The sequence below is a fragment of the Rousettus aegyptiacus genome, unplaced genomic scaffold (assembly GCF_014176215.1).
Source record: "Rousettus aegyptiacus isolate mRouAeg1 unplaced genomic scaffold, mRouAeg1.p scaffold_m13_p_1, whole genome shotgun sequence".
NCBI lineage: Eukaryota > Metazoa > Chordata > Mammalia > Chiroptera > Pteropodidae > Rousettus > Rousettus aegyptiacus.
Window position 1 is genome coordinate 32866375 of NW_023416284.1, and position 19200 is coordinate 32885574.

The window sequence follows — 19200 nt, forward strand, 5'->3', positions numbered from 1 at the left end:
CTCACAAAGGAGGTGACATTTGAATTGAATCTTAATGACCGTCAAACACACAAGGGGCATAGAGGCATCCCAGGCAGGGTACCAGCTTGTGCAAAAGCACAGATGCGAGAGAGAATGTGGCCCATGTAAGGATTTTTTGACATACTGGGTAATGGTTTTGGAGATTGGTAAACCCTAGAGGCCACCCTAGCAGCATTGCTAGGATAAAAGTGAAGAATGATAATCTGTAATGCTTGTGTTCACTTTTGTTCCTGAGAACATAATCACATCTCATTTCTCTAAACTTCGGAGATGTTTTGAGTCTGATCCACACAATCTAGCCCTTGATTATGTTCTGTTTTTGTTCTCCTCAGTAAACCTGGGCTCTCTAGTCTGATTGCAATTGCTCAGAGATCCTGAACTATGTCACATTCTTTCTGCATCCCCTATCCCAGTGCTAAGAACAGTACATGTGGGTGCCAAGGAACTGCTTAGTGATTTTAAAATATTCAGAAGGCAAGTAGTGAGCTTAAGGGGAATGTTAGCAGGGTGTGGCATTGTGAGAGGGAAAGCACATGGCCTTCAATTCAATTAGGTAACCCTGTGTCACGGGGGACACAGATGAAGACAGTTTCTTACCCTCAAAGAGCACATGGTCTTGAGTGGAAAGCAGGCATGGAAGACAGTAATTGTGATTTCCTTAGGAATAGAGTAATCTGAAGAACAAGTTCTGTGAGAGGTCAGGTAGGGAACTGCTCATTCTGTCCAGGGGAAATTGGGGAGCTTTACTGTCTGCTGTCAGTCAAATGAAAACTCCCAAGGCAAGAGATTTGTGTGTCTTGTTTGGTGTTGAATCCCTCGTGTCTGGCATATCATAGGTGCTCAATAAGTATTTGCTGAATGAATTTATAGGAATTACTACTTGAACTTGATTTTAAAGAATGAGTATGTGTTCTCCAAGTTGAAGAAGCAGGGGAAATTGTGTTCCAGGCAGAGAGAAGCTTATACAAAGACATATTCAAAAGTGTATGTTTTTTATTTACCTTAACGGTTGTTTCCCCAAATATAATTCCGGAGGGTATTCTTGTATGGTGTGAGTATAAAAGGACTTCCTGGATAATAGACTTTTTTTTTTTTTCACCAATGCTCCTCACACGTTGCTATGCTAAGTATCTTAGCAAGGTTGTCTGCACCAGCATGTATTAGCCAGGCACTTTGTCAATACCCATAACTAGATATCAGGTTAAGATGGTCATAGGTAATGTGACCATGTAACTTGGTTTGCCTTGAACAGTGCCAGTTTATGCCTCTTGTATCTATTATTATTGATAAAGCCTTCTCGTACTCTCAAAATTGTCTCTGTTTGATCAAGAGAAGGCGGGGTCTCTTCTCTCAAACATTAGTCAAGGAAAGTGGTTGATGCAGAAAGCCCCGCTACCAGACTTCAGGAGCACCAATTCAACACTTATTCAACAGATATTTATTAAACGTGATTCTATTCTGGATACTCCAGAGATTCCTATGGATGAACAAGACATGGTTTCTCCTTGACCCATATTTCAAAGTGACGATTTTACATATCCTGTTTTTCTTATATTTGGCTGTGAGAATAGCACGGTAAACACTCTGTTGAATGATTGTAATGATTCAGTGTATGGTACTTAACCTCACTCTGCCATAGTTGTCCTCATATGTCAATGTAGGAATAAAAAAAAATAGTACCTACCTTATAGGATTATTACGATATTGAGTTAATGAATGTTAAGAGCTAAGACTAGTGCCTGACACAGTAAATGCTCAATAGATAGCAGTTACTATATGAAAGTACTTTGCAAATGAAACTGAGCTAGCTGTAGTTTTCTGCAACTTAAAAATGAGAAAAGCAGATATATGGAAGCTTTTATTAGGGAAGGTTGCATTTATTAATTTACTTAACCATTGTTTATTATGAATTAGATATGAGCCCCATCCTCAAGAAGCTCAAGCCTAGTAGGAAAAACAGACATGCAAAAGAAGACAATGAACTTACATATATTTGTGTCATGAAACAATGTCCTATAGACTTATGAAATCTGTTAGAGGTTTGCTGCATACCCCTTCAGAGGCCACTCATTGAAAATCTCAGCAGAAGAGGGGATGGACATTGACTGATATTAATCAAGGAAGCAACATGGCTATGTTGTCATTTTAGAAAGGTCACTGTGGCTGGTAAATAGGGTTCAGTCAAAACTGGAGGTAAAGATATGTTGATGATGATAATCCAGGAGAGAAGTAGACTTGAACCAAGGCAGTAGCAGTGGGTTTAAGATGGTTGACAAGACTCTTGAGAAGCTTACAGACAACTTTTCTTGAGTGGACGGAGGTTTATCTTGAAGTACAAGATCAAGACACTAGGTTTATTTTATTTTCCAGCCCTCTCTGGGTTCTTGTGAAACCTGTGATGTCACCGCTAAGCCTCCTCAGTGTTAGTGTTGTACTTTGATTTCTGTATGGAAAAAACAATAGGGAAGTAGATTAATTGTGAAGGTTGAAGGTAGGTAGAAAGTATGAGAGGAATAAATACTGTTATCATATGTGTTTGGGAAGCCTCAGAAACTGAGGCATCCCATTTGGAATTCTGGAGAGCAATTACTAAATGCTTTGAATTAGATGTAATAGACAAGGAGGCTTGGGCCTAAGGGTGGTAGATTGATACTAGAACCCAAGTTTTTGATTCTCAAATCACTTTTTTCCTACTATAGTATCATTTAAACTAGATTAGATTGATTTCCTCACTGGTTGCTGAGTTCCTCAGAGTGTTCCAGGAAGTGTGTGAATGTGGAGTGAATGTTTAGTGGGGCCCACTTTTTTCACAACCAGGAGAGCAGCACTGTTTTATTTTATATGCTAGGGATTTTTGTAAGATTTTATTTAGAAAAAAAGCACTTACTGTAAAAAAAAATTGAAAGCAATTCCTCTGAAACTACAAACTAGCTAAATAGCCCAATATTCCTATAGTGCAGGACTACTTACTTACTCTCCTTCTAAACGAATTATATTATATTATATATATATATACACACATACATATATATGTATATAATAATTATATAATATGTTTTATACATACATACATATGCACACATACATTAAATGTTAACTGTTAGTGTCTATATAGGCAGTAACATTAGATAAATAATATTTAGAATATACAATTAATTCTCTTAAGCACTTGTAATTCCTAGAGTTTTTCCTGAGTCCTGGTTACAAAGAATATGGGAATGTGGGCAGATGATAAATTAGTACTCCAGACTATGATATCAGCATACCCTTCTATTTTCCATACCTTTCACATCATATAAGCCTTATTGATGTTTTCTATAACTGAAGGGCTCTTCAGCTATAGAAGCATGAATTCTGGGTGCAAACCCTCACATCACATGTGCTAAATAAGGTTGTAGTCAGAGCATTGTCATCTCTAGCCATAAAACAATGTCTTTGTTGAACGCTCATGGCTTCAGTTCAATGGATTTGCCCTGGAGAGCGACTTCTACTTTAGAGTTTCTGATTTTAGTCACTTGAACATTTCTAGAAAGAAAAAGACCTACCTTCGGCAGAAATTTCTCATATCAGAAAATAGATTCTGTGGAGGGGTAAATTCCAAAAGTTCATTTTGTGAGGGGTTTTCTTTGAGATTCATCTATTTATCACTTATTTCTAAGAGAAGCCATATCTTAGCTCACCATGTGAATATATTCATTTTACTTTAACAAATATTTCTTGGGTGCCAACTATGAGACAGCCACTGTACTCAACTAGGGGGAAACAAAGACAAATAAAAATGGTCTTTGCCCTGGAATATCTGGAAAACAATGTAGAGAGACAGACCTGTAAACAACTCTGGTGATACTCTAGCATCAAGTCTGTGGAAGGAGGAAGAATAAATGTCTATAAAAGCTCAAGTAATGAAGCAGCTAATTTTGCTTCATGAGGTTGAAGTTTTGAAGGATGAGTATAATATTCCAGGGAGAGAAGGCATTCCAAAAGGAAGAAACAGCAGGAACAAAGGCTTGGGGTAGAAGGGACAAGCGATACAGGAGAATGAGCTGGCATGTCTGGAGCTGTATATATAGAGCGCAATTTCCCAGCGGGATCAGGCAGCTCAAATGAAAGCCAGGTTGTAAAGAGCCTTCAATGAGTAATTGGACTTGATATAAGGAGTGAGGATCATGGAAGAATGTTTAGGCAGAAGAGTAACAGAATATAGGTTGAACCACATAAAATTGACAGTATTTGTCTGCTGTTGCCTTATACAAACAGTTTCATGTGTTTCAGAAAAAGTAGTTAACATTTTGAATAGTTAACAGAATATCATATGCTCTGTAGTATATGCCTTACATGCATTATCTCATTTAAGCCTCACAACTTTAGGCGTTATTATTGCCCATTTAAAATAAGACAGTACTAAAATTCAGTGAGTGTCTGGACTTAATCAAGGTCCTGGTCAAAGCCCTTCATTCTAATGATTTTACCCAACCATCTCCATATATATTTTATTAAAATAACTTCGGTGATCAGACTAGATATTGGAACATAATACTAACCTGCCTCTTCATTGGAGGCAGATTTTAAAATCTCATTCAAAAGCTTGATTTCCCTTTAGCCAGTATTTTTACACTGTGAAATCAGTTGAAAATTGGAGTTAATCTTACTAAAAATTTTGTTTGCTAATTAAAAACTTTATTTATAGATTCTGACATATCAAAGCCAGCAGAGACTTCAGAAATCATCTAGTTTCATTTCTTATTTACTCAGAAAGATTCTGATCCACAGAGAAGTGATTTGCACAAGGTCATAGAATTATTAGTGGTAGAGATAGAACTAGCCTTAAGATTTCCTGGCTTCTCCTAGCATGTTCTCTAGTAATTTTAAATGTATCTTACTTTCAGGAACACACATCAAGCACTTACTGTGTCTAAGAGCCATTATTCTTTGGTATAACCTTTACGCATGGAAGTGTGTAAAGCTTCACGTCAGGTAGATGGCACACTTTGGCTACCTGCTGATACCAAGTAAAAGATGAAGGTGGAAAAAAAATTGTCTTTTAGCTATCCATACCTTGGAATTGGCACACATAGATTATGTGGTCTTACATGATGATAAATTTTTAGCAGTGAAGAAGTTCATTGAAATTACTGTTCTAATCCCTTGTGAATTTTATTTCCCTGTGCCTTGAGGTACCCATGTGCTCATAGACAATAAAGAACAAATTTCAAGCAGAAGTTTGTATATTATTTGAGTTTTGAAACCTTTAAGATAAAGAGTTTGAAAATTCCTAAACAAATTGGAAGTTTTAATGACATGCATAAGATATATGACATGCACAGTTTATATTCCTAGGCTTAAAGAAGGCTAGCAAAACCTTTTGCAAGCATTCTCATTTCATTGACAATGTAAAAACAATTAAATGTGATGATAATTTGACTATTTTATGATCCATTTTATGGATTATGAAGTTGGAAAGGTAGGTATCAAGTAATAAAATCAGTAAGTACCAATTTGGGGGTAAAGTTGGAATTCTTTTTTATATTTTTATTTAAACTGTCCAAAGAACCTTAGGTTACACTTAATATAGTTTGTAAAACCCTAATGTAGATGTTAAAAACTGTTCTTCACTCTTCTCAGTAAGGGAGCAAACTGAATAGGGAGGTCAATATCAATAACCCTTTTAAAAGAACTTAAGTGTAATTTCTATAATAACCTAGGATTAAGGCGACTTGATAAAATAAAAATTTTTATATTTGTGATTAATTTCAGAGTAAGATCAGGGCTTTTCCAGGGACTGTGATTTTACAGGAGACCAGCATCATTATGGTCGCTTCATAATATCATTATTTTAAAGGAAGATTAGTATGAAATACGAATTTGTAGTCTACAAGGTTTGGGGGTTATAATGGTAAAACGTCTGTTCAAAAACTATACATTAAAAAAATACTTATCTTCATTAAAGATGTGATCCTTTTCAAGGAGGTATTTTGAACTTGAAGCTGGCGTTGCTAAGGAGTTGCTAAGGGAAATGAGCTACTCAGCACTAATGTGTAACTTTACTCTTCTGCTGAAAAGTAGTTAAATCAATCCCCCCCACACACACTCCCCACCCCAGCTTCAGAGTCAGACAGGGGAAGAGCTAAAAAAGGTCAAGTGGAGAGTTGCCTCTTTCTGACAGTTATATAGCATTCTTCTCTTGTTTTTCATGTTTTTTCTTCACCTCCCATAGAGAAAGGAAGCAACTTTCCTGGACATAAGAAGATTGAAATGGTAAACTAAGGTACTGAGCAGGGCAGGGCTTATCATGAATGTAGACTGTCTGTGGCTAAGGCAGAAAGAAGTGTCTGACCACTGAGAGAAATACTTCTGCTGATGACCAACCTCAAGAAAGGGCTTTTATAATAACTCAACACTAAGAGTGACTTGATAGAGTTATATATCAACAAACAAAGTACCAAGTAATTGTGCCCTAAGCATTTGGTTCAAAGGTTTTTCTAAAATATTCGGAATCAATTATTTGCAGTCTTTTACTGAGTGACCCTTATGTTCTAGATACTGATATTCTACATGCTGGGGTTATAAGGCAAATAACATACAATTTCTACCCTACAAGCTCACAGTACAGTGTGAAAGTGACAAAGAACTAAAATTAATTGAAAATGATCTGTAATAGAATTGTTTGAAAATTGTTGAAGTTTAGAATTAAGCTCACAATTGAAATTTTGATCAATAAAATTTGAAAAATATTTGGAAAGATTAATGTCATGGGTCTTTAGTAGTGATGCCACACCTGAAGATCAGGCACTCTTTCCTCCACTTGTGGATTGAAGGAGGGAATAGCATACACAAAATAATAGCAGACAAAAGTATGCTCCTTTTAGTTTCAGGACCAGGATTCTATCATCACCTGGTGGCAGAATAATGAAATTGCAGGCATAGGTAGTTCAGTTTTTCTGTTATTGTTTTTGGTGTCAGCAAATGTCAACAACATTACTCAGATGTTGGTTTCTCAGCATAGAATAACACACAGAATAAGAATTAAATTTTTTTAGATCTACATTTTTTCTATGTAAGGTGATATTAATAGTGAAAACAATGTGGACTAAGACCGAATACAAAAGTTTGAAACCTAAATTTGTCCCTTACTAGCTGTGTGATCTTCAGGAAATCACTTGAATTCTCTAGTCATTAATTTCCTTATTGGAGATCTTGTAGTTATGAGATTAAATGAGATTCACCGGCAAAGTACCTAGTACAATGTTTGACACATAGTGAATGCTCAATAAATATTACTTCTTATTCATTTTATAAAAGTACTTACTGAATAAGAGGTCTGTTCTCTCACAGTCAGCATATCATAATATTCCTATATTTATAACTTTTAAAAAATGGAAGAGGTTGGACTAAATTCAGAGGAGACTTTGGAGGGGTCTAGTTCAAATGAAGTATCTGACATTTTCCCCTTTCAGCCCTTCTCCCTCACCTTTGTTCTGATATGAAATACCCTGCAATTTTCTAGACAAATCCTATCACTCTTTAAGCCTCGCCTCAGTTCCAGCTTCTTCCATGAAGCCTTCCCTCATCACTGCAGATGAGATTCTTACCAATGACAATCCTTCATTTTTTTTTAATTTTTTAATTTTTCGGTTACAGTTTACATAAAATATTATATTAGCTTCAGGTGTACAACAAAGTGATTAGACTTTTACATACTTTATGAATACAATGAAATATTACTCAGCCATAAAAAAGAATGAAATCTTGCCATTTGTGACAACGTGGATAGATCTAGAGGGTATTATGCTAAATGAAATAAGCCAGACAGAGAAAGACAAATGCCATATGATTATGTGGAATGTAAAAAAAAAAAAAGAATAAATTTTGATACTATTCTTATTTTGATATTATTACTTTTAACATTCTTCCTTACACTACTAGGATCATGCATAATAAGGAAAGCTTCTTTTCCAATCAGGTTATAAGCTCTTTGAATGTGGGTACTATGATTTTTATATTTCTTTTTATTCTTCACACTAAGAATTTAGCACTGAACTTAACCCATAGGATTAAGTTGATTTATATGAAGCAGGTATTTTTCATTAGAACTGGAATTGACTGTTCAGCCTTTCCTCATTATTATTGCCTTGTTCTCTAATTGTTTTGAAAGTTTTTGAATTGTATCTTCTTCAACATGATTGAATTATCTTGTAGCTAGATACCAATTCATACAGTTTTTCCCTATTCTCCATGTTAATAATAATAGCTACCATTTAGAGTGCTGCCTTTGCCAAGCTTATATGTGTTTTAATTCTAGCAACAAACCTTAAGATTAGTAGTATTATGCCCATTTTTACAGATAAGGAAACTGAGGCTTAGGGAGCCTTGCATGTTATTTTCCCCTAAGAAGGTATTCAGTGACCCCTAGCTGAATCTAATGAAATGGGCCTTGGGATAATATGTGTAGTGATGGTGAGTGTTAACTATTGATCTGAGTGCATCTGGAGCTAGGCTCTGTGCTGTGCAGGGCTCAGGACATAGACATTCATTTAACCAATGTTTGCTGAGCAGCTGAGCTGCTCTATATAAGAAATTTTGCCAAGTTTGGAAGAGGAAGTGGGAATTGAGGCTGGGAACTCAATCAGATATTCATCCTGCCTTGTAAGATTTTTTGTTTTCCAGGTTTAATCCTTTGTCTCTCTCCAACTCCGAATTTACAGCCTGGCCATAATGATAGATTAAATGAGATACATTTTAAGGACATACCTAGTTGTAGCACATCACAAAGAAGGCTGTTGGTCAATTTTAGTTGAGACAAAATTGAACATGTCTTTCATCCTCCCTTTCTCTTTTCTTCTAGTCCATGCCTATCTTCTTTATTCATTCAACAGATATTTACTAAGCATATTCTTCTATGAAGTCATAGAGGAAGATCTTACTTTTAGATCAAGAAGACACTTTTCTAGAAGAATGCTTACATATAACAGTTGTCACTAGTGTGATGTTGTGTAAAATTGTGCATGTCAAGTGCCTAGCGCAGTGTGTAGTATACAGTAGACTTTTAATAAAAATAAAAATAGCAGTTTTATTTGCACTTTATAAGTCTTATTATTTCTTGATTTCTTCTTTTCCTCCTTTCCTTCCCTCCCCTTTACATTTCCTTCCTTCACTTCCTCCTCCTTCTACAAATAACCTTCTTTGCTTTTTATAATACATCTATTTCTTTTTTCATAGTTTCAGAATTAGAAAGTCCAAAATTTAAAAAATTCTATGTTGAATTATTTTCAAAAACTGTATTAATCTGATTAAACACAAACACTGTATCCTTTAATGGAATGAGTAGCTGCTCTATACTTCATCTACTCAGTGGCCTTTGAAGGGTAAAGATTTATCTGTATATTAGATTTGTCTGCAAACAAACTTTTGTTTATTTCTTTTCTTTTTTCAATTTTTGGTAAAGCTCACCTGAACCCAAATGAAAAGGCTCTCAAAACCTCTTCATGCAGGGATCTTCAGAAATCTCTGTTTTTGTATGTTGACCCCACTGAGTTTTCTTAGGTTATGATGGAGGATATATTAGGGAAAAGTCCAGATAGGGACTCCACCTAAATGAGATTTTCTTTTTTTTTTGGGGGGGGGGGGGTTGGGGGGTGGGGAAGGGATAACTGTATATTTACCTTTTTCAGAATTTACTTACGATAAAGTAGTTTTCTTGTCCCTTAAATTCTTTTTCCCAGAAAGATGTCCTAGTGCTTTAAGAGTACAGTCAAAGGCACATTGATTCTGGAAAAGACGTGCTTTCAGTTGCTGTTCTAGCATAAGGCTTAGTAGTATGAAAAGAAAACTGGAAGATCAAATGTAAATCGACCCCTACATTAGTTTACCTGCACAGGTGAATTCTTGGCAATTTAAGTGGACTAGACAGCCATTTGTCTACATTTCCCCACATAGTAGCATTCTTCTAGCTCTTTCCCACAATCCATAGTAAACAAAAGTACTTAGGAAAGAAAAAGGCATCACATTGTCAGATCATATATCTCTAAGAGAACATCAACAGTGGATTCCTGATCCTTCTGGTACACTCCATGTCAGTCTGGTGCATATTTCTTGTCTGTGTGGTATGTTTGTACTTTCCTATAAAATTCGATTTAATGTTTTTCAGGAACACAAAAAAGACAAAACAGCACCACAATTCATCAAAGGAAAATTACACTTTAAATTTTGTCAAAAGCCCTTAAATTTCATATACAACTGTCTGGGCATACTGATTGTATTTTCCCTAAAGGAAGAAATGCCAGCAGTTTAGGTTTATTTTTCAAAGGAAGAGGGAGAGGATAAAAAGAAATTGAACCACAGGAAAATGTCAGGTCATAGTCACTGATGACGCTATTTAAATTGTGTGCCATAATCATATTAGGGCAGAGCGCATGGAATTTCTGATTTGTGCATGGCACTGAAGAAGGACCAGCAATTATCTGCGTGTGTGTGTGTGTGTGTGTGTGTGTGTGTGTGTGTCTGCTCTACCTTCCCACCCATTTTGCTAATTCAATTGAGGGGCAAGAAGAGGTAATCCAGACACCCAGAACAGGAGGAAAGGTCTGCAGCTGTGCTCGGAAGGACTGGTGTAAAGAGACAGGCTCAGTCGGACTTGGAATTTTGTGCTATTGCATGTGAATGCTCTGGAACTGCCCTAATCGACTGAAAATGAGCCGGCTACGGTCATATGGAACAGGTCTGTTTAGCCACATCTCTGGGTAGCATGGCAGATGGTAGACCGTCAATGGGTGGTATTGATTGGCTGGATTTGCCTTAGGGTAACAAGACTATGGGTCCTTAAAAACCAGCTTTATCTTATTTTCCTTTGTGCAGCTACTTCGTACAGTTGTGGCTTTCTTTTCTCACTTCCCCAGCCCCCAATATCTCCTTTTTTCCCCCTTTTCAAATCAAAAACCTTCCTTGGTAATCAAAACAGAGAGGTTACCTTGAGATAAACACTCTTTAAATTATCACCAAGGCAAGAAAACTCGAGAATATTTTATTTACTAGGCTGATTACATTTTAATGTTTGAAGAAAGTGACATTTTTTAATTAGTGTTTAAGACATATGGTGAGTGTACAAATTAGCTTATTTCATACAACCAGAATCTGATGAGAGCAACTCCTCCTTCTCACTCCCCAAGTTAAAAATTGTCACTTGAAACTTAATATATTCGAGGAGGTTAAATGATATTAAGTGATGCAGCCTTGACTTAAAGATGAAGGAGACAGTCACTGTTGTGTGTAGCAAAATGTTACTTGGATAGGCTGGAAAAATACTGGTATCGACATCCGTGTTTGCAAGAGGATGTTGAAGTTCCAGGGCTTTAATTTTGTCCTGCCAAGAAAGCAAAATCCCAGGTATCTGTGTGTATTGGTTTCTCTTTTAGATACGAGGAAATGTAGAATGGTGCTGGCATGCTCTGTAAGTAAGAAAATCCTCCTTAAAAATCAGGCCATGTAACAAAGTAAGTGATGAGATTTATTTTTGTTCAGATGGTTCTTTATCCTTTTAGCATCCCCTCTTCATCACCTGGGGCTTTCAACTTGGGACATTCTGTATATTTCTGGCAGAAGAGCAGATTAATTGGAATAGAATTGTACAAAGGAGACACCAAGTTAGCTATACATCCAAAATAGTATGCAACAGAGACGTTCCACTTCGAGGCAGATCTTAGGGGTAAAGAAAAGCAGTGGGGATTAGTTTGCTCTTCTGGTTGTTCATAACTATTTGTATAATTAGGTTTTTTTTAAAAGATGCTTAAGATTTTGGTGTGTGTGTGTGTGTGTGTGTGTGTGCGTGTATGTGTGTGTGTTTTTGCCGGTGTCCACTTTTAAGCTTTTGGTTATTTCCTATCATGAAAGACCATATAAAATGAACCTTATGTTTTACTTAGAAGAAAGTTATACCCTTAATCTCTTGCCTCCATCTTGTATGTGCTTTGCCCATATGCATATTTTTGAACTGAGTTTTTATCACTTGAGTCAATATTTTTCTCTTTTTGCTATAGAAAAATATTTCCACAGAGTTTTTGGTTTTTCCCTCTTACTCCGTGTTGATTGGGGTTTCCTTATTCATCCTTTGCTGAATGAAACAAAGCTCGTTTATGTTTTATTCTTCACAGTTCTTGTTAGAATTGGTGCTGGTGTTTTGTTTTGTTTTCTCACTATAAGTCAGGAGAAGGAATTTTATTTATTTATTTTGACAAGATATATACAGAGAGACAAGACGAGATGCCTGTTAGGATGCTGGTGTTTCTCATGTCACATTCTACACCCAAAAGCTATTCCAAGGGGGAAAAAAATCACAATCTTTTAAGATGGTTCATTTGAATCTGTGCACTCTACCCACCTGGTGGTTATATAGTGAACTGTTACTTTAAAGAGTAGTTTAAACACCAGCCATGTTTGGGGCAGGCTGCTCTTGCAAAGAGAGCAGTACATATAACAGGAGTCTACTGTGTGTGAGATAAGGGAAAAATTCAGCTCACTGACTAGAGGTTTTAATGTGCAAACTCTAGGGAAATAATGTATTGACTGTTCCGTGGCGCGCAAGAAAATTGAAGAACCCTTTGCAGACGGAGTGCTTTGCAAAGGATTCTATCTGTTTCTCTTAAAACAAAATCTGTGTCAAGATGTTTGAAATCAGCAGGACGCTTAATGCTGCTTTGTTAAATAATGAGGTAATATTTTGTCACTTTTTTCTGGGCAGCATCTGTTTTTTTTTTTTTTTTTTTTTTTTTCCCTTGCTTCATTCCCACCCCCCACCACACGTTTATGAAGGATTCTTTTTTCTTCTTCTTTTCCTTTCTCTTTTTTTTTTTCTCTCATGGAAGTCAAGGAAATACAATTCACGCTTCCATTTCTGTTCCTCTCTTTCGGTGCTTTTGGAGAATTTGGTTGTCTTTTTTATTTGCAGTTTCAGCCGGCTGCTGTTTCCTAGCCCATTGTGCCACGTAAGGCTTCTCCACTGCGCGGAGTAGGTAGTTATTAACGCTGAATTGGCTTCTGGTACAGTCCATCTGGACTCTGTGTGGGAAAGCTGGCTGCCGGCGACTGATGCTGAGATATCTGCAACCTTTGGGATGTGTGCATGGTGGCGAGGGGCTGACTGATATGAGATTACTTCTTTTAAGGGAAATTGTTATTAATGAGTCAAGAAACTGCTCATTTGTGGTAAGAGGGATACAGTGGCGCTGGCAGCCCCACAGTTCTGGGATATCATTTTTAGGTTGCCTTAGCTGCTTGAGTAAGACAAGTTTCTGTCTGTGGTGGTGGAGGATTGTGACGGAAAAAAAAAATCGTGCATGACTGAGAGACTCGCCTGCCTGATTCTTGAGATAATATATTGAGAATCTGTTGCTTTACAAATGTCACACCACTGATGTAGCGGTCAGCCCCTCACTCTGAAAGATGAATGGTACTATTGGAAATGCAATAATAAGGTTGACTTTTCCCAACAATAGGATTCTGCCTTTGTCTTTAGAGAAAAGGCCTCTGAGGACATTTGTGCATTTGTTTGAGGATTCTATTGAAAGACTTGGGAGTAGAGGTTTTGGGAGAAGTGATCAATATACAAAGTGCATGGATTTTTTTCGCCTAGCAAAACCAGCTAATTATTTATGCTGTAATATACAGTTCCTATTTCAGAAAAGTGGCCAGGACATCTTTTAGTATACAAAATGTTAATTTATGGCTCACTAAGTGTGCTGAGATTAGTAGAGGTGGGAGAAAAAAGGTTTTAAGAAATTGTGACTTTTATAACCTCCAGAGAAATATATAGTAAATATTTTGTTCTGAGTGAGCTCTTTTTCTTTGTGTTTGTCAGCTTGTGTTCATTTGTGTTTACTTTTCACAATATTTTCATGTTGGTGAAATTGCACTCAGAGTTTCTGTTGTCGATTTGGGGCACCTGTACCTGTCCTGTGTGCGTATGTGGAGCTCTTTAGAATACTTAATCTGTGAAGTCATCCTTAGTGCACAGTTCAATAGATACTATAGTACTATTGTAACTCATAGGACTCTACATTTGCTAAAGAAATTATTTAAAAAGTTTAATTTAGTATTGTCTCACTTAAAGGAATTGTAGCTTTAACATTTCCACTTTTTTGTTACATGTATGTTCATTTCTAATAGCTGAATTTATTTCATATTCAAATCTAATAGTTCACATAGAATACCCAATAAATATTATTTTATGCTGTACTTGTGTTTTTAAAAATGTGTGTATATATGTGTGTGGGTGGGTGTGTGTGTGTGTTCATGAAATAGCTTGTAGAGCATAGTTTTAACTTTTAAAAATGTAAAGGTTATTTTCTTTTCTAATAATTTTTTACAGATCCATTTATTCTTGGACTTTGAAGCCCAGAGAATATAGTATGCTTTTCAGCCAGTGTTTCTACGTTGCCTACTCCCATCTTACTGTCGATGCCAGCCAAAGATTAAGATTATGTTGAATTATGTTTTTGATAGTACTTGTAACCTCTGTATATTTATTGAGGAACATATTGATTAAGTTATGAGTTAAGTAAACAGTGATAAGTTGATCTTTTGGATAGAATTAAAGCATAAACTTTTCAGGTAAACCACTTTAAAAACCCAAACCAGAACAAAAAAGCATACTACAGAAGGCTTGGTAAAGTAGAGATTATGAAATGTATCACATAGACCCACAAACTGTGTATATCAGCACACACTTGCTAAGTGTCTCTTTGCGGGTCTTTTAAGGGGCCGAAGAAAAAAGACATCATTTGAAGGACAAGAAGCAAAATCACATGTTCAGTTAAGCAAGACGAGCACCGGTTATGAAATGAGGCTATTGTCAAAAGCATGCTTTACCTTTCTCTACAGCAGTAGAGAAAGCAAAGAGAAAATTGCGTTTAGGTGAATTTTTTAAAAAATCAGATCATGCCTCTATCCAAGTTGAGAAATAAATTCATTTAAATAAACCATTCATCATTCCATGTTTTGAAAAGCTCAGACAGAAGGCAGAAAGGTAGAGGCTGACAGCTTCCCCCCTCCTCGCTACACCCCAGCTTTTTTCTTTTTTGTTTATTAGGAAATAGTTTTCCGAAGCAAACTTGTACAAACCTGGTTCACGGAGCAAGTGCAATCTCAAACTTGCTTTCTTTTGAAACACTGGCCATCTTAGCCGCAAAAGGAGCATTACTTACTGAAAATAAGCAAAATAAAGTTAAAATGTGGATATATTAGCACATTAAAGTGCTTTTGTTGTATCTTTAAGCCTAGAGGCAGATCATTAAATATGCATTTCGCTAGAAAGCAACTGTCGAGAAAGATAAGGTGGTTGAAAATATTCTATACGGGAAAAGCCCTCTGTCAGAGGGGTGGGGTGGTGTAGCCCTCCGGACAGGGCAAAGGGAAGACACTCCCACTGTTAAGGTTTGCAAGCCGCCAGGGACCTGCAGTTGTTACAGTACTTTTGAGCTGGGAGGAGGGAAAAGGTAAAAATACAAGTATGGCTGTTGTTGCTTCAGTCTGGCCTTAATTACCAGACACAAGAAGCAGTTCAGAAATCTGGTCTCTGTTGTTGTAGAGGTCACCAAATCATTAACATCGTCAATCTGGCAGTAGCTAATTTAAATAGCACCTGATGTTGCAACGCCTCCCTTCGTTTCCCCAGCCAATCAGATCCTGGCTTCGGCTGACAGATGGTCCCATAAATGGATGTAAAAAGGGGAAGCTTCGAGCCAATTTCAGCAAGGCTCTGTTCAGTTGTTCTTATCTACATCCTAGAATCGGGGGTTTCAGCTCACTGCTCCTTTTCTTTATTTTTTCTTTCTCTCCCCCTCAATCCCCCCAAATAATTGATTTACTTTACAATCATCCACACTGTGTTTTGTGGATCTTTAAAAATATATAACAAGAGTAGTCATTTAAAAATATATATTCTGAAACCTTTGCAAATTTTAAGAGAAGAGTCGAAGCTCTGCAAGACCCAATATTTGCCAATAAGAATGGTTATGGTAGGTATGATTAGATTTATAATCTGTTGTTTGTGTTGCTGGAGGGAAGAAAAGCATCTACACCTTGACCAGTCTTATGCTTGCACAAGAGTTTAGTTCTCTGCTGCTGTTTGATTCCTACATTTACTATCTCTTTTGTGTAGAGAGTGCGGGTAGGTCCTTTTATTGAAAAGCAGTGGGGAAATAGATTGTCATTTTTATCAGGTCATTGTCAGTTTTCCCTTCAACATAAAGGCAGAGGTGGGGGGAAGGTGGGCTGCTTGTTTGTTGAAAGAGGTTGTATTACACGAGACCATAATAGCAAAAGAAGGGATTTTTTTTTTTTTTTTTAATAAGGGAGAGAGGGTTTGTCTATGTGCCTGGGTTTTGTGGGGCAGGAGGTGGTTGCAGCAGGGTTAGGAATCTCTTCATTTCTGTACTGGAAATTTAAACCCTGAGAGGCAGCTTCTGGATACTGAACGTTGAGATGGGCAGTTGTGTTTCGGGGGACTGCGCAGTCAAAACGGCAAAGAGAGTGATTTATTTGGGCTTCAGTAAATGCTGCATCTTGTATTTCAAAGAGTTTCCTGTCATGACCTCATAAAAAAGAGGAGGCGGCTTGTATGTGTAGCGGTGCCTGGCGTGTTGAGTTGTTGCTTCTTTCTCTGGGCAGCAGCTCTGTAAGAAGGAATGTCAGCTTTTACATAACGTTCCTTTCCGCTTTTGACACTGTGTAAGGGTCCATCTTCTTCTGATCACAGATGGAGTGGAATGGCTTGAAGATGGTAAGTGAAAAGAGGAAGGCAGCTTGGAGATTCCATCTGATTGTGTGCGTGTGTGTGTGTGTGTGCGCGCGCGCGTGGATGGTGGACTGTGCATTGTAAATCACTGTGCAGATCGTTGGTGTGTGTATGTGTTTATTAGTATTTCTCTTTTCTGAAAACTAGAATCCATCTCCAAGTGTAATGGCACTGCATGCACACACACTGCCTCTTCCATAGAACACATATTTTAGCCAAGCAAGATTAGTGTCTTCTTTGACAATCACAATGTCACCGTCACTGTTGGCTGGTGGGTCCACCGCCTCTGTGAGCTTTCAACGGAATTACACGACTGTTAAAGTTAAAGGCACATTTCTTTTTCAGTCTCTTGCTAGAAGTGATGGGGAAGGCTGGGAATGAGGGGTGGAGGAGGTGAGGTTCAGTACCAGCAGATGCAATTGTGAAACAGGAGTTTTAGATGTGGAAGGGGAAGTGGAAAACCTTTCTGCCAAAGTAGTAAATCTATTTTTAGCATCTTTTTTTTCTGAGGGAAAAAAAAAAAGAAGCAGGGAAACTCCTTGAGTGGCGCTCCTGTCGCCCGATGTTGACCCTGTAGATATGGCACAAAATGGCAAGATCAGATGCCACGAGTGCCCACTTTGACTTTGAATTTTCACCAGCAATAGCTTTCACAGGGTTTCAAAGCTGGGTATGGGGGGAGGCTGTAAATTCATATCTATCTCACTTATTTTTCAATAGAAAAGCCTGGGGAGGACTTTTCGCTCTGCATAGATGTTATAACAAAGCTGTGGTCTTTTTCCCATTCTTAGAGGATTGCCTTTGTCTGGCTGCTTGTTTTGATGGGTGTAAAACAAATAAGATTAGACCGAGCAGCCCAACTGAAAGCGATAGCTGGGAGGAAAACCCAATGAAAGGTTGCCGGGGAAACGAACAGAGGAAAAGCCGAGTAGGGAGCAGGTGGCTATCATGAGAACACACTGCAAATAGTGTAAAAAAAGGAGGGGGGCGAACAGGACCTCGATTATCTTTGCTGTTCTTTGTGGCCGGCCCAACTTTAATTATTCTTTATAAATAGGTGTTAATTACATTTCTAACTCTGGCTTACAGTGATTTTTAGAAATCTATTTTTAAGCATCTGTTCTGTCTCTCCTGTTTTTTTTTTCTTTTTTCTTCTTCCTTTTTTTTTTTTTTTTTTTTGGTTTAAAAAACAGAGAAGGAGAGGGGGAAGGGAGGGTAGAAAATCTTGCTCTCTCTCTCGCTCTCTCTCTCTCTGTCTCTCTCTGTCTCTCTCTGTCTCTCTCTCTCTCTCTCCCCCTCTCCCTCTCCCTCTTTCCTCCCTTTTCCCTGCTGTGAAATTGTACGTGCAAAAAATCGCAAGGAATCCTACGAGGCCATTTGAAAAAAAAATGTAGATTATATTGAATGAAGTTGACGGAAGCATAATAGTGAATCTCACAGCCGATAGATTCTGTAAATGATTTCTTAGAAATTTCCAGTAACTATTCATCCATAGGAGAAATATAGGTAGAATAGATTTACCCTAAGCATGATTTTGTGCTAGGTGATATGGTATTTTGTTTAAATCAGTTGTTGATATTACAGTTCCAGGGACTTCACTGTATCTCTCCTTTTAGATCCTGAGTAGAATTTACTTTTAAAAATAATAAATGAAAAACTATATTCTAGCCTTTGGCTTCGCCTCCCTCTCTATATCTCCATCCACAGAATCCATCCGGCTGCACCCTTGAAACCATTGGTTCTGGTTCTGGTCTTGGCATAAACTGAGTGAAAAGCTGATTTTTTTTTTTTTCAGTGTTTCTGAATGTCTGGGACCCATGCATGCACTGGGTGACAGGTATCTCTTGCGTTTTCTCTAAGTATGCTTTACTACTAGTCTCTTTTTCTCCTGATGGTGGGTACCAGAAGGACTGAAAGGTATAGTATTTAGGTGAATAGGAGGTAACATAAAAACAACTGAGACGATGATCTGTTACTGTTTCTTCCTGAGAGACAAATTTGACACATGATCAGGTAGCTAATTCTAAACCCAAAAATGAGTAATTAAAAAAACATTGAAATACGTTAAAAGGTTAAGAAATATATTTGGCTTTGTTGAAAGTACTCTTAATTTTTATCCTTTCCACTGCAAATCTCCGCACCACCACCCCCGTTCTTTTTTCCTTGCAGATGCTTCTTTTTGTTTTGTCTTTTTGTTGAGGGATTTTTAAAAATTTGTTTTGACTCTTGAGGTGAAAATAAATGAAGATTTTTTTTTGTCATACACTTGAACCTTGCTTTCATACTTGAGTTTGTAAACATGTGTCGCTATTAAAAATAGAATAGATTTTTTAATTATCTTACCTAGATTTTTTTTTTCTGAGAATTTTCCAGCCTTTTTTAGATAAAGGAAAATA

General features: G+C 37.2%; 1 protein-coding gene across 9 annotated transcripts in view; it reads left to right on the forward strand.

Moving 5' to 3' along the window:
- Nucleotides 1-19200, forward strand: part of ELAVL4 (ELAV like RNA binding protein 4) — a 139075-nt gene that overhangs the window by 36467 nt on the left and 83408 nt on the right. For 2 of the 9 annotated variants that reach the window (XM_016120422.2, XM_016120428.2), the window contains exon 1: nt 12597-12722. The exons of 1 other annotated variant lie outside the window; for it this stretch is intronic. In XM_016120422.2, the coding sequence (XP_015975908.2) occupies nt 12675-12722 (48 nt within the window). In that variant the 5' untranslated portion in view covers nt 12597-12674. Of the gene's footprint in view, nt 1-12596; nt 12723-12879; nt 13216-15730; nt 16026-16372; nt 16790-19200 lie in introns of those variants that run through there. 6 more of the 9 variants (XM_016120424.2, XM_016120430.2, XM_016120433.2 and 3 more) reach the window with 5 other exon arrangements.